Below are 27,882 nucleotides of genomic sequence, written 5' to 3'. Positions count from 1 at the left end.
TTGAACAAAGACTTTTCAGGGTAATCTGCTACAAGCCTTATACCTCAGGCGCCATATATGGATAAGTTCCACATACTCCAGTGACTGCAAAGCCGACAAATTCGCTCAGACCGAAGTCTGACAGCTTCAGGTGGCCATTTGAGGTTACCAGAATATTTTCCGGTTTTAGATCTCTGATGAAATAAGTTGGCAAAAACTTCTTTCACTCATTTTTAGTGTACATTACAGGGCAAAACAGATTTGCATCAATTTTTCTGTTACAATGGAAAATCTTCTACCCGTTCTTTCTCGATTCCAATCCCATACCGCTCATGTCAATTGTGGCTCCTCGATTTCAAAAAACAAGTTTTTTTTTCTTTTTCTCGACCGCTAGTGGTGCATTATGTTTCAGCCAATTTGCATCAAGAAAGCTGGTTAGACAGGGAAGGTAAGTTAGTCGACATTGGAATTAAGCCGGAATGAACGAGAAAATTTTTTTGTATCCTTGTAGCAATCGGAAAGAAATGGGTGCATACTGGCTGCGTTATTTTTCAAACATTTCTCTTTATCATTCCCATAATCCCTCTAGTTCCTGTTATTCTTGTCGTCAGTGTTATTGTTATCGTTGTTGTTGTCATTTTCTCTGTTGTTACTGTTATGGTTATCAAGTTCGTCTGTGTTGTTTTATAAAGGGTTCCAAAACACCGGGGAAAAAACAAATCTTTCTTCAGAATGAGACATTCCAGAGTACGTTATGCCACAAACATACCTGTGGATGACTCTTTTCGAATTCAAATATTTCAATCCCAGGCCGATATCGACGGCGTAAAACCTGAAATACCAGACGTTGTCGTATGAATACTTTTAATTGACTTTCTAAGTTGTAACCTGGGTCTTAGTCAGAAGAAAATAAGCAACTGCAAGTCTGCAAACTTAAAACTGAATGCGTTGACAGCGGCATAGAAAAAGCCTGTATGTTGGTAAAGATTTAATGAGCATGAGTGACGATTAGGATAACAATTTTAAACACTTCCGGGATGCTCAGCTGTTTTCCTTCACAAGGCGTTGAAACTTCTTTTCATTTAAATCGTACCTGGCGCGTCTGCAAACTTAAAACTGAATGCGTTGACAGCGGCATAGAAAAAGCCTGTATGTTGGTAAAGATTTAATGAGCATGAGTGACGATTAGGATAACAATTTTAAACACTTCCGGGATGCTCAGCTGTTTTCCTTCACAAGGCGTTGAAACTTCTTTTCATTTAAATCGTACCTGGCGCGTCTGCAAACTTAAAACTGAATGCGTTGACAGCGGCATAGAAAAAGCCTGTATGTTGGTAAAGATTTAATGAGCATGAGTGACGATTAGGATAACAATTTTAAACACTTCCGGGATGCTCAGCTGTTTTCCTTCACAAGGCGTTGAAACTTCTTTTCATTTAAATCGTACCTGGCGCGTTCCTCACTCAGTTTTCCTCCCTGGGCTCGCAGAACTCCAGCAAAGTCCCCACCGGGCAAATACTCAAGCGCTAAGGCTGTTTTTGTGAGCTGAAACAAAAACATTCTGTTTAGTTTATTGACATCAGCATCACGGCTGTGTTGATTAATGCTTTGTTTCTTTTTTCAACAAACTGGCGTTAATTATTTAATGAATCGTTCATTAAAATTCATTTAATCCCTTCCCTAAGGCTTTCTGACTCTTCCTCATTGGAATTTCATTGACAATCAAATTCCTCAAGCTCCTCCCTTATGCTCTGTTAACGACGACTAATCCCTCTTCCCTTCCCCCTTAAAATCAAGTAGACCCCCCCCCCAAATTCTTTGGACCCCAAGATTGGATCGTAGACAATAACTATTCGTTAATAAAAAAAAAACTGACTGAGATAGTAGCAGGCTCAACTTGCGTTCAGTTTAAAACAATGAATTCCTCAGCACGCTTATTGTTGCCTCCTGAAGGCATGATCACTCTACTGCTACGATGTGCAAAGTTCCATGGCCACGCTAGTAAAAGATTCCTAAATATGGACGTGTTTTATCTGTTCCTGTAGCCAACCTTTCTGTATGTAATCAAAAGCCGTTTCTTAGGTACATACTTTGATGGTAAACGCCCGGCATAACTGGGTAACCCTGGAACTTCCGGCCAAGTGGAGGAGGATGAATGTTTCTTTCAACACCATCGATTTGTTTGCTTCATTCTCCTTAAAGGTTTTTATTGCGTAATATCCATGGGTTTTTCGGCAATAAAATTGCGCTACCTGAAGTAGGAATAGAATAGCCAAGCATTAAAGAATCTGCTTAACAGTACTTTGAGCAATTTGTAGTGACATTAATTGACGCAACCTTTAGTTTTGGTTTTCCCCAGTCTTATAAACGCCGAACGACTCCGCGTTGCAGCAGCCCTCTTTCCCCAAGAAATTAATAAGAATTGAAGATAGACTGAACCATGGATCAAATTTGAAAATAATCAATCCTTGAGACTAAACAAGTCATAACTATCTCTAATTTAAGTCTTTAATTTTCCTAAATCCCCTGATGGGTGGGCAACCACGAAACAGGTCTGTAAGGATGAACTTTTAGTTTATTTGTCTTCTTCCTCCCACAATATACATACATACATATATATATATATATATATATATATATATATATATATATATATATTATATATTTATATTTATATTATTTATATAACAGAATCTCCTACCTCGCCAAAGCCTCCTTCCCCAAGTTTCTTAACTTCAAATAGATCCTGGAAATCAACGTTGTCCAAATCTTCCACTCTTCGCATTTTGGTAGGATAATCGGACATCTCCTGACTTTTTCTTTTTCTACGGATCTTTGCACAGAGCAAAATGGAAAAATTAATTGATTTCATTGGTGCATTGCAAGGAATGGTGATACCGGTGGCTTAAGTTTTGCATGGGAACGCTCTGCATTCATGGCTAAACCCTTAGCCTTTAATACTGATAAATTTATCAAATGTTACAGAAACACAGCTAATCAGATGGCTAGAAAGGTGCTTAATTATTTTATATAGTCTGAGAAAATGAGACAAAAATAAAGAGTACACGGAAGTGTCCGCGTCAGCTGGCAATGCCAACTTCAAATCTCGTTAGATTATATCACACGTGAGCCGCACGTGATTACGAAATAAGAAATTAAGGGGGGAGGAGCAGATTGAAGTTTGAAATATTGAATTTAAAACTAATTGTAGCATTGTATAATATATATAGTCACTTTCTTTGCATAAGCATTATTATGAAAAGTTGTCTGAATTACTATATTCTGACTACACTCAGACGAGTTATCAATTAATGTGAAAAGTTTATTTAGGATGAGTCAGCCAGTCTTGTAGTATAAGCATCCTAAAATGATCTTAACATTTGTACACTGAAAACCAAGGGTTCTATAAAAAGAACCTGTGCCACGCCAGATACAACAAACAGCAGCACAATACCCTGAGGAAAGGGTAAACTAACCTGGTTACGCTGCTAATCAGAAAGAAAAGTTAATGAATGTCGTAATAGTTTACAGGGCTTTGAAAAAAGAAAAGCATATTAATATAAAAGGAAAAAAAAGAAAGTGGTCAAACATAATACTGACCGACCAACAATGACTTCATTTTCCCATGAAACGCTTAAATAATCCGAAACTTCCATGATGCCACGCGGACCTCTTCAACGTGCCATCAGAATATTAATTTCTGATGGCACGTTCCCATGTCACTCAAACGTCATAAATTACATTTTTTCACGCTTTTCATTTATAAGCAATCAAATGATTGCTTGTTCAATTTGGAATAAACGAGCACTCGTTATTTTATTTTATTTTTTTTCAAATTCACTCCCCTTGCGGTCAATTTGTTTTTGGTCTTTGAGATATTTAAAAATGCAGAAGTTGAACACGGACTACAGATGAAATAAGTAAAATTTAGATCACTAAGGCTAAAAATCATTACCCTTCGTCTAGTTCTGTACTCTCTCCAAGCTTCCGGTATTAGTTTGGTTGCTTTGAGCTGTCAGGAGAAAAGTAGTAATTATATACTGATAAAGTTTAATTGTGTAGATAAACCAGTATGATCTCAATACTGTACTGTTTTTTTCACGTTTGTTATTTATTAGTAACAAAATCAATCACTTTTTCCTTCTTCAATCTGGAATAAATAAGCACTCGTAATTTTTTTAAAGACATTCACTCCCTTTACGGTCAATTTTTTTTTGTCTTTGGGATGTTTAAAAATGTAGAAGTTGAAAACGGACCACAGATGAAATAAGTAAACTTTAGATCACTGAGGCTAAAAATTATTACCCTTCGTCCAGTTTGGTAGTCTCTCCAAGCTTGCTGTGTTAATTTGGTTGCTTTGATCTGTTAGGAGAAAAGCAGTACTTATATAGTGATGAAGTTTAATTGTGCAGATAATCCAGGATGATCTCAATTCACGTTTGTCATTTTTTAGTAATAAAATCATTTATTTTTTTTCTTGTCCAATCTGGAATAAATAAGCACTAGTAATTTTTTCAAAGACAAAAAATTCTCTCCCCTTACAGTCAATTTTTTGTGTCTTTGTGATTGAAAATGTAGAAGTTGAACACGGACTACAGATAAAATATGAAAAATACAGAATACTATGGCTAAAAATTATTACCCTCCTCGTTCTTCGATGCTTTCTCCAAGCTTTCTGAATTAATTTGACGGCCTCAATCTGTCAGGAGAAAAGCATTATTTATATACTGATAAGTAATTATATACTGATGATAATTGTGAATCCATTTCCCTGATAAGGCCATGGAGTCGAAAGGGAACAAATAATGTCTTTTAGAAAGAATCTCATCTTGTTGGATCGGATTACAGCTAAAATCGCCGAGAAAGTCTTAAAAATAATGAAACTTGCAGTTAAGATTTAAAAGACGTGACGCCTTTTGAATCTTAACGGCACATTTATTCTGCAAAGTAAATAACAATTTTGATAATGTCAGCATAAAATATCAGCATCTTAAAGTCGTCACGCCATGTTGAAGTACATAACAGAGGTCTACTTTATACAAAAAGTCTCTTCTGCAGTCATCCGCCTACAACGGTCACCTCCGTACACCGGCTGCCTTCCTAGAAATGACCGCCTCCTCAGAAGGGCCACCTCTCTACACAGGACACCTACCCATGAACCGCCTCTTTCTTACAACAGCCACCCCCTCACAATGACACAGCAACTAAAGCGCGTCCCAACTGCAACGAGACTCATCTTTCGTCAAGGGCCAGTTTAGAAAAATATTTGTTGCTGAGAACCCTGTCAGCTTTATATCACTAAAGAGTGGGTGAAATTTTTGCCATACCTAATTAAGGGACGCTATGAAAAATGATTTAACTTCTGTTCCTTGCTGGTTCAGTCACGGTTAGGATGTTTTTCACAAGCATCACTGTTTGTTTGTTTGTTAGTTTGTTTTGTTTTGTTTTGTTTTGTTTTGTTTTTTCTAATCTATTTATTTTCATTGTAATTGTAATGAGATGATGTCACCATAAGCACGTTTAAAGAGTTGTAAAGTTGAAGCCCAGTGTACATGGAGTGAAATATCTCACTCTCCTTTCCTTTAAAAAAGCGAATTCATTGTAAACCACATGAAAGAAAATTTTTGATGTTAACTTTTGGAACCCCCTTCCCTTTTTGTTTTAAAATAATCCCACCATTTTATATAACTGAAATCACTCCATAAAATTAAATGATTGAATTTACCATGTATAACTGTGATCATGCTGTTATTACTATATCAAATTACCTGAAGTTCAAGTCTTTTTAATTTTAGTCGACGCCAAGCCCGTTGAATTATGGACGCACATTCATTCTGCAAAGAGAACGAACATTATGATATCAACAGTTAATATGAGCATCTAAAATATCCATGATTATCGCATCAAATTTCCAGTTTCATCCTCATAAGACTTCATATTCTGTTTATGTAGATATCAAAGGTCTATTTTTTTCTGTAGAACCGCTGCGGCCAACGTTTTGAAAATGGTCTTCTCCTTACAACGGGAACTTTCTCAACAACGATTAACTTTTAACAAACGCCATATTCCAACAATGCCCTCGTCACAAGAGCAGCATCCACCTCACAACGCCCACCCCCTTATGACGGCAACCTTTTCACAACGTTTCGATAACTTGAATGCGTCCAGACAGCTGATTCAAAAACCCGACTGACGGGGGTGTAACAAGATGTGTTTTCAAAGACAACAAAATTCTCTCCCCTTGGAGTCAATTTTTTTGGTCTATGTGGAGGATTAAAAATGCAGAAGTTGAGCACGGACTACAGATAAAATATGAAAATACAGAATATTATGGCTAAAAATTATTACCCTCCTCGTTCTTCGATGCTTTCTCCAAGCTTTCTGTATTAATTTGACAGCCTTGTTCTGTCAAGAGAAAAGCCGTAATTATATTCTGATAAGTAATTATATACTGATGATAATTGTGAATCCATTTCCCTGATAAGGCTATGGAGTCGAAAGCAAACAAATAATGCCTTTTAGAAAGAATCTCATTTTGTTGGATCAGACTACAATTGAAATCGCCGAGAAAGTTTTAAAAATAACGAAACTTGCAGTTAAGCCGTACACCGGCTACCTTCCTAGAAATGACCAACCCTGAAGAAGGGCCACCTCTCTACACAGAACACCTTCCCATGAACCGCCTCTTTCTTACAACAGCCACCCCCTTACAATGACACAGCAACTTAAGCGTCTTCCAACTGCAACGAGACTCTTCTTTCGTCATGGCCCAATTTAGAAAAATATTTGATACTGAGAACCCTGTCGGCTTTACATCACTAAAGGATTGATGAAGTTTCTACAATACTTAATTAAGGGATGACCAACCCTGTTATGAAATATAAATCATATTTCAACTTCTGTACCTTGCTGGTTCAGTCTCGATTAGGAAATTTTTCGCAAGCATCACTGTTTGTTTGTTTGTGTGTTTTGTTTAGTTTTTTCTAATCTATTTATTTTCATTGTGATTTTACTGTCACCATAAGCACGTTTGAAGAGTTGTAAAGTTGAAGCCCAGTGTACATGGAGTGAAATATCTCACTCTCGATTTGGATTTCCTTTAAAAAAGCGAATTTATTGTAAACTACTTGAAAGAAAATTTTTGACGTTAACTTTTGGAACCCCCTGCCCTTTATATTTTAAAATAATCCCACCATTTTATATAATTGAAATCGCTCCATAAAATTAAATGATTGAATTTACCATGTGTAACTGTGATCATGCTCTTATTATTATATCAAATTACCTGAAATTCAAGTCTTTTTAATTTTAGTCGACGCCAAGCCCGTTGAATTATGGACGCACATTCATTCTGCAAAGAGAACGAACATTATGATATCAACAGTTAATATGAGCATCTAAAATATCCATGATTATCGCATCAAATTTCCAGTTTCATCCTCATAAGACTTCATATTCTGTTTATGTAGATATCAAAGCTATTTTTTTTTTTCTGTAGAACCGCTGCGGCCAACGTTTTGAAAATGGTCTTCTCCTTACAACGGGAACTTTCTCAACAACGATTAACTTTTAACAAACGCCATATTCCAACAATGCCCTCGTCTCAAGAGCAACATCCACCTCACAACGCCCACCCCCTTATGACGGCAACCTTTTCACAACGTTTCGATAACTTGAATGCGTCCAGACAGCTGATTCAAAAACCCGACTGACGGGGGTGTAACAAGATGTGTTTTCAAAGACAACAAAATTCTCTCCCCTTGGAGTCAATTTTTTTGGTCTATGTGGAGGATTAAAAATGCAGAAGTTGAGCACGGACTACAGATAAAATATGAAAATACAGAATATTATGGCTAAAAATTATTACCCTCCTCGTTCTTCGATGCTTTCTCCAAGCTTTCTGTATTAATTTGACAGCCTTGTTCTGTCAAGAGAAAAGCCGTAATTATATTCTGATAAGTAATTATATACTGATGATAATTGTGAATCCATTTCCCTGATAAGGCTATGGAGTCGAAAGCAAACAAATAATGCCTTTTAGAAAGAATCTCATTTTGTTGGATCAGACTACAATTGAAATTGCCGAGAAAGTTTTAAAAATAATGAAACTTGCAGTTAAGCCGTACACCGGCTACCTTCCTAGAAATGACCAACCCTGAAGAAGGGCCACCTCTCTACACAGAACACCTTCCCATGAACCGCCTCTTTCTTACAACAGCCACCCCCTTACAATGACACAGCAACTTAAGCGTCTTCCAACTACAACGAGACTCTTCTTTCGTCAAGGCCCAATTCAGAAAAATATTTGATACTGAGAACCCTGTCGGCTTTACATCACTAAAGAATTGATGAAATTTCTACAGTACTTAATTTAGGGATGACCAACCCTGCTATGAAATATAAATCATATTTCAACTTCTGTACCTTGCTGGTTCAGTCTCGATTAGGAAATTTTTCGCAAGCATCACTGTTTGTTTGTTTGTTTGTTTTGTTTAGTTTTTTTCTAATCTATTTATTTTCATTATGATTTAATAAGATGTCACCATAAGCACGTTTGAAGAGTTGTAAAGTTGAAGCCCAGTAGACATAGAGTGAAATATCTCACTCTCGGTTTGGATTTCCTTTCAAAAGAGCGAATTCATTGTAAACTACTTGAAAGAAAATTTTTGACCATGCTGTTATTACTATATCAAATTACTTGAGTGCGTCCAAACAGCCGACTCAAAAACCCGACTGATGGGGGGTGTAACAAGATGTGTTTTCAAAGGCAAAAAATTCTCTCCTCTTTCAGTCAATTTTCTTGGTCTATGTGGAGGATTAAAAATGTAGAAGTTGAACACGGGCTACAGATAAAGGATGAAAAATATAGAAAATTATGGCTAAAAATTATTACCCTCCTCGTTCTTCGATGCTTTCTCCAAGCTCTCTGTATTAATTTGACAGCCTTGTTCTGTCAGGAGAAAAGCAGTAATTATATACTGATAAGTAATTATATGCTGATGATAATTGTGAATCCATTCCCCTGGTAAGGCCATGGAGTCGAAAGGGAACAAATAGTGCCTTTTAGAAAGAATCTCATTTTGTTGGATCAGACTACAACTAAAATCGCCGAGAAAGTTAAATGATAAAACTTGCCATCTAACTCTGCACCAACCGCTATTACTATCTCCTAGTACCCTGAGTTTGAGCTCTTCTTAATTTAATCTTTTCAATTTATGGCGGCAAATTTGCAGTATAAAAGTTCAATGAAGATGAAAAAGACGTGACGCCTTTTGAATCGTAACGGCACATTTATTCTGCAAAGTAAACAAAAAGTTTGACTGTGATCATACTGTTATTACTATAACAAACTACCTGAAATTCAAGTCTTCTTAACTTTAGTCGACGCCAAGCCCGTTGAATTATGGACGCGCATTCATTCTGCAAAGAGAACAAACATTATGATATCAACAGTTAATATGAGCGTCTAAAATATCCATGATCATCGCATAAACTTCCAGTGTCATCATCTTAAAAACTTCATATTTCTGTTGATGTAGATATCAAAGGTCTGTTTTTTTCTATGGAACCGCTGCGGCCAACGTTTTGAAAATGGTCTTCTCCCCACAAGGGGAACTTCCTCAACAACAATTAACTTTTAACAAACGCCACATTCTAACAATGCCCTCGTCTCAAGAGCAACATCCACCTCACAACGCCCACCTCCTTATGACGGCAACCTTTTCACAACATTTCGGCAACTTGAGTGCGTCCAAACAGCCGATTCAAAAACCCGACTGACGGGGGGTGTAACAAGATGTGTTTACAAAAAATTATCTCCCCTTACAGTTAATATTTTTGGTCTATGTGGAGGATTAAAAATGTAGAAGTTGAACACGGACTACAGATAAAGGATGAGAAATACATGTTATGGCTAAAAATTATTACCCTCCTCGTTCTTCGATGCTTTCTCCAAGCTCTCTGTATTAATTTGACGGTCTCAATCTGTCAGGAGGAAAACAGTAATTATAAACCGATAAGTAATTTTATACTGATGATAATTGTGAATCCATTTCCCTGATAAGGCCATGGAGTCGAAAGGGAACAAATAATGCCTTTTAGAAAGAATCTCATCTTGTTGGATCGGATTGCAACTAAAATCGCCGAGAAAGTTAAATAATGAAACTTGCAGTTAAGATTTAATAGACGTGACGCCTTTTGAATCTAAACGGCACATTTATTCTGCAAAGTAAACAACAATTTTCATAATGTCAGTATAGAATATCAGCATCTTAAAGTCGTCACGCCATGTTGGAGTACATAATAGAGGTCTACTTTCTACGAAAAGTCTCTTCGGCAGTCATCCGCCTACAACGGTCACCTCCGTACACTGGCTGCCTTCCTAGAGATGACCACCTCCTCAGAAGGGCCACTTCTCTACACAGAACACCTTCCCATGAACCGCCTCTTTCTTACAACAGCCACCCCCTCACAATGACACAGCAACTAAAGCGTGTCCCAACTGCAACGACACTCTTCTTTTGTCAAGGCCCAATTTAGAAAAATATTTTAACTGGGAACCTTGTCGGCTTTATATCACTAAAGAGTGGATGAAATGTCTACAATACTTAATTAAGGGAGGCTATGAAATATGATTTAACTTCTGTACCTTGCTGGTTTAGTCTCGATTACGATGTTTTTCACAAGCATCACTGTTTGTTTGTTTGTTTGTTCGTTTATTTTAGTTTTTTCTAATCTATTTATTTTCATTGTGATTGTGATGAGATGTCACCATAAGCACGTTTGAAGAGTTGTAAAGTTGAAGCCCAGTGTACATGGAGTGAAATATCCCACTCTCGATTTGGATTTCCTTTAAAAAAGCGAATTCATTGTAAACTACTTGAAAGAAAATTTTTGATGTTAACTTTTGGAACCCCCCTGCCTTTTTATTTTAAAATAATCCCACCATTTTATACAACTGAAATCGCTCCATAAAATTAAATGATTGAATTTACCATGTATAACTGTGATTATACTGTTATTACTATACAAATTACCTGAAGTTCAAGTCTTTTTAACTTTAGTCGACGCCAAGCCCGTTGAATTATGGACGCGCATTTATTCTGCAAAGAGAACAAACATTATGATATCAACAGTTAATATGAGCAACTAAAATATCCATGATCATCGCATAAACTTCCAGTATCATCATCTTAAAAACTTCATATTCTGTTCATGTTGATATCAAAGGTCTATTTTTTTCTGTGGAACCGCTGCGGCCAACGTTTTGAAAATGGTCTTCCCCTTACAACGGGAACTTTCTCAACAACGATTAACTTTCAACAAACGCCACATTCCAACAATGCCCTCGTCTCAAGAACAGCAACCACCTCAAAACACCCACCTCCTTATGACGGCAACCTTTTCACAACGTTTCGGTAACTTGAGTGCGTCCAAACAGCCGATTCAAAAACCCGACTGACGGGGGGCAAGAAGATGTGTTTTCAAAGACAAAAAAATTCTCTCCCCTTACAGTCAATTTTTTTGGTCTATGTGGAGGATTAAAAATGTAGAAGTTGAACACGGACTACAGATAAAATATGAAAAATACAGAATATTATGGCTAAAAATTATTACCCTCCTCGTTCTTCGATGCTTTCTCCAAGCTCTCTGTATTAATTTGACAGCCTTGTTCTGTCAGGAGAAAAGCAGTAATTACAAACTGATAAGTAGTTATATACTGATGATAATTGTGAATCCATTTCCCTGATAAGGCCATGGAGTCGAAAGGGAACAAATAATGCTTTTTAGAACGAATCTCATCTTGTTGGATCAGACTACGGCTAAAATCGAAAATATTCTCCAATAGCCCCTCAAAGAAAAGACAGAGACGGAAAATCATTCCCCCCTAATGGCTACCTTTATAACAATCCGCCACTTTCCACTTTCTACAAAGTAAAATTTAGAAAGTTACAAGTAAACTACATCTTAATTTCTTCAAGGAAGATATTCCATTTAAAAATGTTTAAAGCATATGACACTAGTTAACAAGTTAGCAGCTTTTAAAAACACTGCTGCGCCGCTTCGGTGGGTGAGTAAAACAAAGGTTTTATCATTCAAAGTTTTTTCATTTGTGATATATTGGACAAAGATTGATTAGATTTTCAAAGAGTCTGAAATATTAGAGCTCTAAAGTCAACCATATAGGCTTCGAACCCGTTGAATTAACGTTGCAGCTCTAATTTGTCAGGAGAGAAACGGAATCATGTACTTGCTATTTATTATGCGTTCTACTTTCAGAAATGTCCTCTCCTTTTTATAATGGGTGTTGTCGAAACCTTGACAACTGAAAAAAAAAGTAAACTAAAGACTTGCTCGATTTGTTTTTTTTTTCCCATTCGATTTGTTTGTTTTTTTTCCCATCATGGTGTGATTCTTATCTTCTCTTGACAATTTTCATAGTTTATTTTCTTCTTTGAAAAATACAATTAAAGAAAATCATTTTGCATTAGTACCTCTGAAATTGAATATGGCCCAAATAAATAGTTCTGATGAAACTTTTAAATTTTGTTTTGTTGGGGTTTGGAGTTTTCGATAATTATGCCGGGCCCGCTCTACGCAGTTCAGTTGTTAGCATGTAATCCTTCCTCATCAGAAGCTTTAAAAAATAATAATAATAATAATAATAATAATCAATCTGCTACGTTGACACGGCATTACAAAGAAATCAGAATACCTGTCTTTTCTGTTCTCTATCTTTCTTGCGGGCTTCCTCTTCAAAACTGAAAAAAAGAAATGTTAGCGTCACAATGACGACTACCATTAATACTTGGTCGCAACACAAGTTTTGCAAAAATAAAGCCTTGTTCTTTCCATTTATTTAGTGCATTAAGATGTTAAATACCTTGAGCCTGCCTCAAACACATATTTTGAACTTAAACTCTTGAATGTTCACATTAATGTCGGGTAGCTAGCTAGTGAAGCAATTTAATAGTTTGATAAATCAAGCCGCACAATCGGTCTGTAAAAGTTTTCCGTTGTTTATTTACAAACTTAAAACTTTTATCGAAATTGGACTGAATGATTAAAGACCTACCTTTCTTTGCATTCAGTTTCTGACCTCTGCCAAAAATAGTCCCTGAAACATGCGAATGTAAAAAAACTTATCCAAGACGTTACAAAAACCATCTTGGCCTTTGTAATGTTTTCCCCGAGTCTGTTTTATGATCAGAGTGCGTCATAATAGCAGCTTTTTCTTTTAAGCGCGCGCTAGAAACAGAAATTCATGAAGAATTACATTTAAAGTAATATTAAGGCGAGAACCTCCCTAGTTAAATGTGTGTCTACTGACTTATAACCATGGAATATTCCGGTGAACTCCTAGAAATACAAAAACTAGTTTTGAGTGGAATTTTTGATCAAATATTCTCAACAGTTACCTCTTTCCCGATCACGATATTCATCGATTACAAAATTCTATGCCTTCTTTTTGTGAAATTCCGGCTTTTGGTACAATTTTGTTGATAGGGCATTGGAAATACAAAGAATATTCTCGGTTTCAACGGTAAATATTTAATTGTTTTATAGGTTCATCTCAAAAAGAAGATTTATGATCCCTCAAAACATTTGATTTTAACTCCTGTTCTTCGAAGACGCCAATGGCCGTGAAGAAACCGTTTCATCATAATTTTTTTTGAGATACAAAGCACTGTAGTTGGGAAATGTACCTAAACGACCCTTAACTAGCGAAACCTGAAGAGGACTAAACTATGAAGCTCCCTGCCCTCCCATCACAACAACAATACAAAAAAGTCCCAGAGTCTTTCAGTGTTTCGGGCCACATAATTTTTCGCTTTGACTTGTCAGGAAACACAATTCGAGTAAAGAGAGTTAACTTGTATGAAAGTTTCCACGACAAAGGTTGCGCGGGGTCGGAAAAAGAGCTTCGAAAGTCTTTGAGATGAATAATCACGAGTACGAGATTAACGCTTTATGGTCTTATTTAGTGTAAGGAAGTGAAATGCTGGCTGTCGATCTTCTATCTTACTCTGTTTACCCAACCGTATACAAAATACTCCAATAACAGGCTATTAATAAGAATTGCATAATTCAACAGTTTCAAAGTTGCACTCGTGTCTGAGGTGTATCCAGTGCAAAGAGGTCTGTGAGGCGTTGCTTGTTTTAAAGTGGTCATACAGAGATTTCAACGCATATTAGACTTTTACTGTAACCAAATAAAGGGGAAAGTAGGAGAAGAAAGAGGAAGGAGGTAAAAGGGTCGGTTAAGAAGCCGGGAGAAGGAGAAAAAGCCAAGACCTCCTATTACATAGAGACGTTTTTATGCTTTCTATTCTTCCCACTTCTCACCTGTCTCTCTCTCTTCTACCTCAGCTGATGAAAAGAAGACAGTCCTTGAGAACAAGGTTGTAAAGATTGTATTTAAAGAAAACTGGCCAAGCCAGCAGTTCTTTATTATTTTATTCCACGCAATGAATGGAAATAAGAATCAGAAACCACTCTGGTTTAAATGGTCGAGCTAGCGCGCTTGCCCCGACACCCGTCATATGCTAGCCAGTCTCTTCAGGGTATTTTTACCTGATCTTCAAAGCATGAGACCATGACAATGAACTCTCTCTAACTTTCACTGTTGATTACTTTCATCGCCATTCTGCAAGGGCTGATCACTACTTTTTGCTTTGGTACTGCGGCTGCAAGAAAAGCGTCCTCGGCCGCTTTTGGCTTCTACTCTTGCGAAGCCATTCTTGGACAACAGTTCCCACATCATCATGGAACATTTCGACCGCAAAGTAGGGTTTGCGTCTACGGTATCGTTTTTTTGCTCGTCTATGGGCGGAGTAGGAGTCCTGGGTTTTCTTCCTGTTGAATTTCTTCTGTGAATCTTCTTTCGTACCGGTTAACTCACTTTACGATTTGTATCTTCCCTTGGGATTTATGTCACACGTTCCGCCAAAAGTTCGCATACCGGGCCTAATCCGTCCGGTCTTAATCTTTTCCCGGTACTTATGACGTATCCTTGCTCAGTGCTGCAGGGACTAGGAGAATTGATAACGGTCAGACTACGCGTTTCATCAAAAGGATGAAACCAAGTGAGTAGATGTTCTGTTTCCGAATCAAATATCATTATGTGGCCATTCGCAATGCCCACCCAAATAGATGGGTGGTGGGCTCCACGTAGGTAATACACGCAACTGCGTCATCGTGATCTTTGTGTGACTCGGATTCCGCAGAGAGACTCCTTAGAACACTGCGCAGTCAACGCTAAAGTGGTTCTGCCTGTTCTCTGAATCCCATTTGCTGAGTACGGACCTGCACACAGACAAAACGCTTTTTTCGTCACGAGAAACCTTTAGAAAGGAGATTTGCGTCTGTGGGTTGTTCTCCAGTCCCTCAGGGCCACCCTACCATACGGCGTCGATGTCGAAAGCCTCCATTTCGCCTAGTTTCGTTAATTATATGTAAATGAATCGGCTCGTGGACAGCTTATCCTGTGCTGCTGTGAGTACCAGAATTCGGTGGCGTCCAACATTGAAGCTGTGAAAAGCACGTTTCCTGAAGCTCTTCTTCATATCTGTTTCCAAGATACAATGCACATTTCCTTCGTGAAGTCCAACATACACGTACTCATCGTTTGATGCGACGCAGCTAACTTGTTGGTCGAATCTCATGGATGCCACGTACTTGTAACGCGACTCACTCCAAGTGTAGTAAGCGTTGACCAAGGCAAACTCTCCACGGGCAGCGATTAAAACGAAAGGTGCCATAATATGCATGTACTGGATCTGAAACAAGAGACGCTGCTCTTGATAGGTTTCAATTGAGAAAGAAAACTTCAGGCTGAGTGTGCGACCATCGTAGACAAAAATTCGGTTGCATGTGTGGTCATCACAAGCTAACCACAGATCAAGGGAATCTTGCACGAGACAAGCATGACGCACAGACTGAGGGGATAAGCTACTTGGCTATCAAACACTGGAACGTGGGATGACAGACTTGCTCGGTTATTTTAGCGGTCGTCGGTCTCTTGGTCGGCCTACCCGACCAGCATCAAAGCATAAGCTCGGTAAGCGTCGGAAAGCCGAAAGTCGCTACCGGAACGTGTTTCCACTGCGGACGCTCTCCAGCAATTACAGCCGCGTTGATTTTTGCACCTAAATCGTGTCCGATGAACGGAATTAAGCGGGTGATAATTCGGTAAAGGAGGATCGCATACGAATATACGTCTACTTGAAAGGTGTATTCCTCTTTATTTGCTGATTCCAACATCTCAGGTGCATGGTTACCGGGAGATCCAGCGCATGAAATCAAACCAGTCGAAGTCGCGAAGTTCCCCGTGCAAAAATCAATGAGCTTGACGTGAAGATCAGCGTGTTCCTCCAAGGACCAAACATGGACGTTTTCCGGTTTTAAGTCTCTATAGATGACATCTATGCCATGAAGGAATCTCAGTGCGTCTGCAACTTGATATGCAGTCTGAAAGAGGACAATACGATCAAGCAACTTTGAGCTGGATAAGATCTCGGTGAGAGCCCCGCGTTCTGCTAGTTCCAGCAGAAGGCACAAGGGGCACAAAGACACACTGATGATGTTGGTAAGGAAAGGATGCTGTCGTACACGACGTAGCTTGTTCAGTTCCTTGCGCGTCTCGCGGTAATGCCTGAAGGGTTCGGATTCATCACTTTTAATGTAGAACTCGATGGCGACTGCCTGTCGTCGGCATTCCCGGCGAACGACCTGAGAGATAAGAAGACTATATCAACAATTTTGGCCTTTGTTTTACATTTCCTGTTTGAGTTTTTCTTGCGATACTTGCTGAGAGAGCTTGAAGGTATATCCTTACCTGGGGGGTTTCACTAAAGGCCGGTTGATGGCAGTCTACTGCCGTCTGTTAGGCATGCTTCCAGAAACCCATAGAGGAATAACTTCTTACTGAACGAGTGCGAGGGTCCCACTAAGGAATATTGGCACGAGGTCCGTGCGAAACTGACCGAAGACCAATATTCCCCAGTGCAGCTCGAGCAAGCGAGGTAAATAAGTAGCTTACTATATAGCACTCGGGCCAAACTTATTTACTTTAAATTTCCCAGCTTTCGCGACGAAAAAGGCATGGCTTATGATCGTTTCCGTGGAAACGGTCCGTATGGCAAAATCCCGACCAAGTAAGAGCTAATCAGGACGCTTGGATTCAGCTCAGGACTACCTTGCCATACAATAAAGGGGCCTTATAGCCTCTCTTTCAGGTGCAGACGCCTGTTACACCATTCGTAGTCGCCTAACCCTAACCCTATGGAAAAATTCATCAAGGCCGTCTCTTACTGCGAAAAAATTCTTAACTGCGAGGAAATCAACAACGAGTCTTCTACTAGCGAGCCAGGGCGGAGCTAACGGCAAAAAAACAAAACAAAATAAAAGCAAACCGAGAATGAGTGGAGAAAAAATAGCTCGAGGTCTTAGAACGGACGCTTAGTTTCATGGGAAAAAGGAAAGTTCGTAGCAGAGCATTTGTTACCTTCCTGTTCGCCCTTATCACGATAAATTCGCAAAAAAGACAGAAGATAATAAGTTTACCTCCATCCACATCAGTTCGATTCTAAATTTTAAACTTTCTTTCCACCGAAACCATAATAAATTGCATTAACACGCAAATTTCACACCAGTTACAAAAAGACCGGTACAATGTAATGGAGAAACAGATACCTTTCCAAAGCCTCCACTTCCGAGGATACTCGAGTCGGCGTCCTTATACTTAACGCCTTCGTGCGACAACAATAAGTCAGGATCTACGTCATGAAACATTATATCAAGCGCAACCTTATGAAGATCAACTTCCCAGCTCGGGTGATTGGGACAACGGATTAAATCTGACTTTGCACTTTGACGCTGACAGTCGGTAAACTTGAACTTGTAAATGAAATCGACCATCAAATGTATGAAACAACGGGGGACCTGAAAATGGCTAACACCAATCTTATGAGGAATGCCAATAGGGCCTCCGAATAAAATGCCAGCAATCTGCTAAAAGGAAACCTGAGCAAATATCAAACTATGACTTTAAAGCATAACTGTACAGATAGTAAGATTCGATTACACTTTCGACGAAACACCATTGAAACTTCTGAATGTCTTAATTTGCTAGGAGTTACCATAGACGAACAATTGAATTTTAACACTCACATTAATGAAATAATAATAATAATAATAATGGGAAATTAATAATGCGCAAATTCCATAAAATGTTCAAATGCGCATGACAAGATTAAAAACAAAATAAAAAGGTTAAAAAGCTAAAATTACAATTAAAAGTAAACTCACAATAATAAAAACAACTATATATGCTAACAATGCATGACGAAAAAGGTGAGTTTTTAGCTCGGCTTTAAAAATATTAACTGTGCTGGCGCTTCCTATGTCAAATGGTTACGCATTCCACAGTTTCAGTGTGGCACTGGTAAAAGAACGATCACCTAGTGTAGCTATAGATTTAAAACGCGGATAACTAGGCAAAAGGTTATCACTAGAATTCCTTAAATTATATTTAGATGGGAGCCTAAGAGAAATGAAAGAATATAAATAAGTAGGCGCTAAAAAATTAAGAGACTTAAAATGTAATATATGTAAAGTAAAAAAATGTAAAATATGTAAGAAGGCGAGTCGAAAGGTAGGCGTAATGTTGAGGCTTAAAAAACTTATCCCTACCAATGCTAAATTAACTCTGTGTAAATCAACCATATTGCCTTACTTAACCTATTGCCACCTGACTTGGCATTTCTGTAGTGATACTGATAAAAGAAAGCTCGAACGGATTCAAGAAAGAGCACTACGCGCAGTTTTCCTAGATAAGCAATCGAGCTACCAAGCATTACTGGACAAGAGTGATCTAACGACGCTTCAGAACAGAAGACTACAAGATATTACTATCCGTATATATAAACACAAACTTTGCTACACCATAGTGTGTGAGCTATTTCTCACGCATTGTTCACCCTACAACTTAAGGGTGGCGGAGTTTGCCATCCTCAGATTTAGGACCTAGAAATATGGCAAATATTCCCTCACCTACTTGGGACCAAAGTTGTGGAATAAGCTAACAAGCGAATTTAGAACCCTCCCATCATTATTTAGTTTTAAAAATCGTATCCGTAAATTTAATTTGAGCGTAATGGTAGAAGACGACAATCGTTCTAATTGCATCCTTTATAATTCGTAATCTTTATTTTTTTAATCATTTATCCCATCAGTTGATAGTTAATATGTTTTTTAACTATATTATATTGTTAAATATATTATCAGGCTTTTTTTTAATAGTTCAATAGAAAATATTTAGTAGGTTATTAACTTTATTAAGTGTCCCCTATTAGTAGAGGAGTTTTTAACCCCGTCGGCCAGATATTCAAGACACATTAATAAAGTTTACGATGATGATGACGAGGTTGCAAGGCCGAGTCTTTCGCACATCATACAGGGAACAAGCTGCCTGACTTTGGGTTGCTGTCCATCCATCGTCGGTAACTCTTGGTACCATTTGCGAATGAGCGTGTCGATGTGGTCCACCGCGAAACTCAAAACCCTCCAACCCTGACGGCAAGGGCTTACTTCCGTTCGAATCAACTGTTGATCAGATCCAGTGTCGGCGACGCAGTGCAGCAGGAGGAACAACCATGGGTGACGAAGGCAAACGCCAGATTTCCAGCAGTGAAGGAAATTGTCGTCCATCAGCGTCGTCAGATCTGTAGGTAACTCCGGAAGACAATCGACGGGGAACTCCTTCACGAACGGGCTGTTGGGAAAGTGCGGTGTTTTACTTCGTGGTTTGTCACCCCTGCTCTCTGCGGAGGTACCATCTGTAGGATGTTTACTTGTAGAAGCAGCCAAAGATGAAGTCCCTTGTGGTGTTCCTATCGAGATATCAGCGGATTGAAAACTTGTACTTGAAGAACAGTACGACGATAAGTGCGACACGAACTCGTTTTTGCCCGCTTCAATCTCAGAATACCATCGGCGGTTATTTCCGACAAATGGTTCCCGGCTGATGGTAAATGATACGAAAATTAGAACAAGTGTTAAACGACTTTTAGCAGTGGCTTTAATACATATTGCAGTGCATGGTAAAATGGAAACTGGTGAAGCTATCCTGGCACCAAACACCACAAGAGAAACCCCTCAGCCTCAAGAGAAGGACTATCGACCAACGATGAAAGATGTCATGGAAGCTGGGCTGCGGGCGCGACTGGTTGTTCTAAGCTGTTGTCACAGTGCTCGTGGGGAGGTTATTGCCGAAGGTGTGGTCGGCATCGCCCGAACATTCTTGGGTGCTGGCGCTAGATCTGTCGTGGCCTTGTGGACGATAGGTGACGAGGGAACCCTGGAGTTCATGAGTTTCTTCTGCGATGCACTTGTTAAAGGCAAGAAGGCAACTGAAGCTCTCAATCAAGCCATGAAGTGTATGAGAGATTCTGAAACCTTCAAGGAGGAGAAGTACTGGGCGCCATTTGTACTCATTAGTGACGACGTCAAACTTGATTTCAAGAACAATTAGTTGCCGACCCATGTAATTACTCTTTTCATAACATTTACGCAATGCAAAGTAACTTTAAATCCAAATTATAGAAATATATTTGATCATTAATGCTTTTGTTGTTCTCTTGCTGTGTAGAGTTTAAGAGTTTCTTTTTTCTTGAAGAAATTGAGATGCTTTAAAATTAATTGGACACAGACTTTTTCTTCTATAATTTGATAGGAGTAAAACATAAATTTCTGCTATAATAATTGTTGGGTAGTTTATCGTTTCATGTCGTAAAGCCGAATGAAAAATTTTATGTGAACTCCACGATTCTCCCTAAATTATGCCTTTTTTACTTTTCAGTTAAGGCAGTGAGAATTGGAGCTGCATCATAGAAAATATGAAACCCAAGGAAGTAAAAAGTTGCTTGCAAACGTTGACATTTGGAACTGAAACCACAAGGCTACCTAGAAAATCTCTGTAAGAGTCCACTACTGAGAGCAGGAGAAGCGAAAGAGCCTTCAAGAGCCCATATGGATTTTTTTTTTTTTATAAGTTGATTCTCTATTTGTCTTAAATACTCTTATGAGCTATTAGGATTTTGGACACGCCGAAGAAAAAAGACTTTGCATTGATCTTTAATGAATTGTTTGAAGTAGCTTAAAAGTAATTTTTTTTAATCAGTGATGTCTTGAAATCATTATCACATTTTTTTATCTAACATGAACGAGGTTGTTATCTGTAAACAAGTTTTTAGGTGTTACATTTACGTTCAAGTTGATACACCTTTAAAACGTTTTCCCAAAATGTTTTTACAATTGTTTTTTTTCTGAATCGGTTTTTGCCTTAAGGTTTATATAAAGCTATTATAGCCATATAAATGTATCAAGATTTCCATAGAAATTTAAGCAAAGCTTGAAGATACTAAGCACTGTAGTTGAAGGTACCTTTAACCAGCGGAACCTGAAATAGACCAAACAGTAAAAATTGTCCATCAGAACAACAACAACAACAAATATTTCAGTGTTTAAGGTCCCAACATTCTTTTGGGTTGATTTGCTAGGAACCTGTATTAGTTAGGGTTCATTCGAGTGAGAAGGTAAACTTGTCCGAAATTAATACTAACAAGTTTATCCTCGTTTACTTGAATCAACCCTCAGACCTACCTACCCAAGTGAGTCTGCGAAAGGGGTTTGAAAGTCTCTGAAATCCACATTCGCGAGCGCAAAATAATTGCATGGTGACAAACACAAGCTTTCGATTTTCGTGGAATTTAAGTTCGTCGTTTCTTCTTGTTGGACCACAGTGTATGTCGGGGGGTCGGTGGCAAGTAGCCATCTTATTTTCCAACCATTGTCGCAGAGACAAATATTTATTTTCTAGTCTATGAATTCTCGCCAGAAAACGCTTGAACGAAGAGAAGTCTAATTTTACGTTAGCCATTACGCGCAATAACCGCTGATTCATGGCACACAACTCGTTCTCAAGCACCTCAAGTAAGACGCGTATACTTTCGCCAATTTCGCCTGCCCACTATTTGCTTGTCTCAACTGATCGGCAGCTTGACACACGCTGGATAAGAAGAAGTCCCTGTTATTGGCAGCAACTTGATTTTACCCTACGTTCCAAGGCTCCCTGTTTTTAAAGTTTCTCAAGGGAGTTGTTATTTGCCATAAGTTTTGATTGGAGAAGGAGAATCTCACGTAATGGATAGTTATTGGTGTGACAAACAAACAAGACACACATATTGATAAGTTCGATCGAAAGTATCTTTTATTAAGTTCAGTTGAACATCTGAAAAGAAGGAAAAAACTTTCTTTGAGTTACCACAAGCTAAAGCTACGGTTAGCTTTCAATAATCAATGCAGTTTTTGTTACGAACATTATGATTATTTCATTCGTATTTTACTCATTCATCAGTCGTCGCTCGTTCAATTTTGAAATCACGCGTGTGATTTCGCAACAAACTGCACTCAGTCAGTTGATTTTCATTAAAAATTTTCCTTGCCAGTGCAATAGGAAACTTATAGAGAACGATGTGGAAAATATACAAACTGACTCAGTTAGGGTGTGAGAGGTGAAACACTTGAGCTACTCATTGGAAAACAGGTCGGTTAATGTACGATATAAGACTATTTTTGCATCCATACAGAACCAGTGAAGATGCATTTGTTTCAATAAAATTGCTTTTCACTTACATTGATAAGTTCACATCTTTTTTGACATAGGTTTGAAAAACCCCCAAACTCAGTGGTAATTAATTTGAAAGAGCGTCATCCTAGAACATGATAAAAAGACAAATTCGAAAAACGTATTGATTCAATAACGAGATAAACAAATGAGTTATTGGATGGGTTGATGAACTATGAGTGTGTGAAATAACTTAAAGGCAAATATTCCAACCACAGCTCGAACGTTGTAGTTCTTTGTGAACTTTGGTACGCATGTTGTATGGTATTTCTGTAGAACGTGGCGTATGTTTGTTTCGGTTCGTTTGTATTTGTTGCATATTGTCTTATGGTGAATAGTAGACTTGTCATTGTTAGTTTTTTCGTTTTTAGGTGTTCGTCGGTGGGCAGAGCGTGTAAGCCAGGGAAAAGAGTAGGTGGCCACTTTCGCAACCGAACAATACAATGCTTATCTAGAGCTTTGCTATAGACACATTTTTTGGAACTGGCGATCGCGACTTTAAAATTGGCAATAGCCACTTTAAACTGGATATTTACTACTTCTACTTCAAAGTGGTGATCGGCAGTTCAAAGTTGCACAAGGTTTGTTGCCAAGGAAACTTGCCCTACTTTCTCAACCAATCAAATAAAATACTTAAAGTTATTGCATGTGACTTGATCATCGTTGTTTTTCCGCGCTTCTGACCCGTAAAATTTATCACTTTACTTTTGGTTCTCATTTGTTTTCGTTTGATATTTTCATTGGTTCTTATTACCTTATCTATTTTTCTTTTGAAGCTTTGTCGAAAAGTTTTTTTTTGTAACACTTGTGGTGTTAAGTTGAGTCAAGTTGAGCAGAGAAACAATTATTAAGGCTAATCATCGTTTCCAAAGAGGTAAAAAAAAGGGGCCCGGCTTTGAATATATTTTTGTTTTATCTTTTAATAAGAGAATTTTACACTTACCGCAATGATGATATTTGCATCGTCTGACAGTAAAGATGAAAATCCAGAGATGTAGTTAATCTACAAAGAAGTAGAGAAGATGCAATTTTCAGGAAGCACTGTCTGCCATGAAACCCTTACAGTCAAATGGACTGACTTTGGATCTATTGACACTGATATCAGCATACCTCATTCTCTGCTGTCGTATTTACCGCGGATGGACCACATGCAATTGCGAGAGGTTCTGAAGACGGAAGACAGCTGAAGAACGGATGGTATTGGAAATTGTCAACGCCAAGCCTCACATCCGGGCATTTTTGGAGAAGCTGCTTATACAGAAATAAAAGATTTATTTCGTTAAAATTGAAATACCTGACTTAAAAAATGAAGTGCACTATTTCCTCTACAGTGTTTGCCAAAAATATTAATTTAGAAATACTTTTAAAAGAGAGTTGTTTAAACTTTTTTCTGCAAATTACAGTGGGTCCTTTTAGTTCATCGCAAAAGTTTGTGATCCGTAAACCTCTATGATCTAATTTTTTATTTTGAATTCAATTAATTTTGGTTCGTTCATAACCTTTATTGTAAGTTTTGTTGAGTACACACCTCAGGGTGTCAGTTACAGCTTGAAAAATTTGAAAATATTGATCTGTAAATTTCTTGTATTTCCTCTTGAACCGGAATCTTGGCGATTTTTGTGTCAAATTTACCGAAGCAATTCTATGATTCCTCGCGCCACGTGTGCATGTTAAATGCCAATGTTTTTAATCAAACTTAATTTTGCAGTGGGGCAGAAGGAGATCAATTGTCGGAGGTTATGTATGATAGTTTTGAGAAAATCGGTATCATTTAAAACAAAAGAGGACATCCTCTCTTGTCTCAGAAGAAAGTTATTTACTCCAATCGCATAACTTTGGATTTCGTTGGCTGACCTTTAAAAGGCAATCTCTGGTCTCTCTCCCAAGCCAATTGGGGATATCAGGCGTTGTGTATGCGATGTTTTCGAAAAGTTGTCTCTTGTCTTTACCATAAAATGGTAGCTGATAAGCAGAAAAATGAAAATATTTAATTAATCACTCCACGCCTTTCTAAACTATTGAAATGGGCTGATGATTTATATCAGAGTGGAAGTTTAATTGTCTTCCAAATCTCTCGGTGGTAAAATATTTCCAAACTCTTTGATTGTCCCTTTGATGGAATCTGTTCTGTGACCTTTAGGATATCTGAAGACTAAAACAGATCCCCTTTTCGGGTGGAGTCTCCCCTTCTCCCCTCCCCGTCTCCCCGTTTGCCATAGGCGGGTGTCCTATTCCCACGGGACGAATGGTAATGGCAATTAATGATTACTTCATTGTCAAAAGTTTGATTCATAAGCATTTGTGTCCTTCCGAAGGACGAGTTATTGTGTACAAATGTAAACATATTTGCAATGTGTGAGTTGTTGCAATATTATTTGTACAAACCTTGCCGGTCAGCATCAGGAATAAAGTCACGCCAAAGGACCACCAGTCCACAGAGTAAGTATAAGACTCTCCCATGATCATCTGTAACAGATTAAGTGGAGTTTATTGGCATTGCAAAAAGTGTATTAACAAATTCAACTGCGTGAGCTTGGTTGAAACATCAGTGTATTAACAAGGGCGCGGTCAGGATCGTGTAGTAGGGGGGTCTTTCTACTTTATTTGTTGTCCGAAACTGAGGGCGGAGAGGCATAAAAAATGTTTTTTATCGTAATTTTTCAGATTCTCGTGACAAGCAGAGAGGTTACCCACCCCTTTATTGTCGAGAAAATTGTTGGGTCTCGTTTGACAATGCCTTGATTTAAGATTGACCATAGCGGAAGATTATAGGAATACATTTTACCCTCAGAGAAGGAGGAGAAGAAAGAAGAACTTTCTTAAAAACCCATAGAGAAGATAAATAATTAGTGAGAAAAAAAAAATAGCGATTTGAACAAAGACTTTTCAGGGTAATCTGCTACAAGCCTTATACCTCAGGCGCCATATATGGATAAGTTCCACATACTCCAGTGACTGCAAAGACGACAAATTCGCTCAGACCGAAGTCTGACAGCTTCAGGTGGCCATTTGAGGTTACCAGAATATTTTCCGGTTTTAGATCTCTGATGAAATAAGTTGGCAAAAACTTCTTTCACTCATTTTTAGTGTACATTACTTTACATCAGGGCAAACCAGATTTGCATAAATGTTTCTGTTACAATGGAAAATCTTCTACCCGTTCTTTCTCGATTCCAATCCCATACCGCTCATGTCAATTGTGGCTCCTCGATTTCAAAAAACAAGTTTTTTTTCTTTTTCTCGACCGCTAGTGGTGCATTATGTTTCAGCCAATTTGCATCAAGAAAGCTGGTTAGACAGGGAAGGTAGGTTAGTCGAAATTGGAAATAAACCGGAATGAACGAGAAAATTTTTTTGTATCCTTGTAGCAATCGGAAAGAAATGGGTGTATACTGGCTGCGTTATTTTTCAAATATTTCTCTTTATCATTCCCATAATCCCTCTAGTTCCTGTTATTCTTGTCGTCAGTGTTATTGTTATCGTTGTTATTGTCATTTTCTCTGTCGTTACTGTTATGGTTATCAATATCGTCTGTGTTGTTTTATAAAGGGTTCCAAAACACCGGGGAAAAACAAATCTTTCTTCAGAATGAGACATTCCAGAGTACGTTATGCCACAAACATACCTGTGGATGACGTTTTTCGAATTCAAATATTTCAATCCCAGGCCGATATCGACGGCGTAAAACCTGAAATACCAGACGTTGTCGTATGAATACTTTTAATTGACTTTCTAAGTCGTAACCTGGGTCTTAGTCAGAAGAAAATAAGCAACTGCAAGTCTGCAAACTTAAAACTGAATGCGTTGACAGCGGCCTGGAAAAAGCCTACATGTTGGTAAAGATTTAATGAGCATGAGTGACGATTAGGATAACAATTTTAAACACTTCCGGGATGCTCAGCTGTTTTCCTTCACAAGGCGTTGAAATTTCTTTTCATTTAAATCGTACCTGGCGCGTTCCTCACTCAGTTTTCCTCCCTGGGCTCGCAGAACTCCAGAAAAGTCCCCACCGGGCAAATACTCAAGCGCTAAGGCTGTTTTTGTGAGCTGAAACAAAAACATTCTGTTTAGTTTATTGACATCAGCATCACGGCTGTGTTGATTAATGCTTTGTTTCTTTTTTCAACAAACTGGCGTTAATTACTTAATGAATCGTTCATTAAAATTCATTTAATCCCTCCCTAAGGCTTTCTGACTCTTCCTCATTGGAATTTCATTGACAATCAAATTCCTCAAGCTCCTCCCTTATGCTCTGTTAACGACGACTAATCCCTCCTCCCTTCCCCCTTAAAATCAAGTAGACCCCCCCCCCCCAAATCCTTTGGACCCCAAGATTGGCTCGTAAACGATAACTAACTATTCGTTAATAAAAAAAACTGACTGAGATAGTGGCAGGCTCAACTTGCGTTCAGTTTAAAACGATGAATTTCTCAGCACGCTTATTGTTGCCTCCTGAAGGCATGATCACTCCACTGCTACGATGTGCAAAGTTCCATGGCCACGCCAGTAAAAGATTCCTAAATATGGACGTGTTTTATCTGCTCCTGTAGCCAACCTTTCTGTATGTATTCAAAAGCCGTTTCTTAGGTACATACTTTGATGGTAAACGCCCGGCATAACTGGGTAACCCTGGAACTCCCGGCCAAGTGGATGAGGATGAATGTTTCTTTCAACACCATCGATTTGTTTGCTTCATTCTCCTTAAAGGTTTTTACTGCGTAATATCCATGGGTTTTTCGGCAATAAAATTGCGCTACCTGAAGTAGGAATAGAATAGCCAAGCATTAAAGAATCTGCTTAACAGTACTTTGAGCAATTTGTGGTGACATTAATTGACGCAACCTTTAGTTTTGGTTTTCCCCAGTCTTCTAAACGCCGAACGACTCCGCGTTGCAGCAGCCCTCTTTCCCCAAGAAATTAATAAGAATTGAAGATAGACTGAACCATGGATCAAATTTGAAAATAATCAATCCTTGAGACTAAACAAGTCATAACTATCTCTAATTTAAGTCTCTAATTTTTCCTAAATCCCCTGATGGGTGGGCAACCACGAAACAGGCCTGTAAGGATGAACTTTTAGTTTATTTGTCTTCTTCCTCCCACAATATATATCTACATATATATATATATATATTATATATATATATATATATATATATATTATTATATATTTATATTTATATTATTTATATAACAGAATCTCCTACCTCGCCAAA

At 38.2% G+C, this 27,882-nt stretch overlaps 1 protein-coding gene and 1 long non-coding RNA gene across 2 annotated transcripts; both read right to left on the bottom strand.

Moving 5' to 3' along the window:
* Nucleotides 1–748: 748 nt before the first annotated feature.
* LOC136282106 (uncharacterized) lies at nt 749–2,200 on the bottom strand. Its single transcript, XR_010718093.1, has 3 exons — nt 2,070–2,200; nt 1,427–1,524; nt 749–811 (listed from the first exon to the last, which is right to left on the bottom strand). It is a non-coding gene; the product is annotated as an uncharacterized lncRNA (long non-coding RNA).
* A 20,500-nt stretch (nt 2,201–22,700) lies between these two features.
* LOC131788976 (protein kinase C delta type-like) lies at nt 22,701–25,592 on the bottom strand. The gene is made up of 6 exons (XM_066169324.1): nt 25,581–25,592; nt 25,052–25,132; nt 24,521–24,628; nt 23,777–23,914; nt 23,610–23,669; nt 22,701–22,754 (listed from the first exon to the last, which is right to left on the bottom strand). The coding sequence occupies exons 1-6, from the start codon at nt 25,590–25,592 to the stop codon at nt 22,734–22,736; spliced, it is 420 nt and encodes a 139-aa protein (XP_066025421.1). The 3' UTR covers nt 22,701–22,733.
* Between the last annotated feature and the right edge of the window lie 2,290 nt (nt 25,593–27,882).

The sequence above is a fragment of the Pocillopora verrucosa genome, chromosome 7 (assembly GCF_036669915.1).
Source record: "Pocillopora verrucosa isolate sample1 chromosome 7, ASM3666991v2, whole genome shotgun sequence".
In the NCBI taxonomy this organism is placed as follows: Eukaryota; Metazoa; Cnidaria; class Anthozoa; order Scleractinia; family Pocilloporidae; genus Pocillopora; species Pocillopora verrucosa.
Note: the sequence above shows the minus strand (reverse complement) of the source record. Positions and strands in the feature narration are given on the sequence as shown.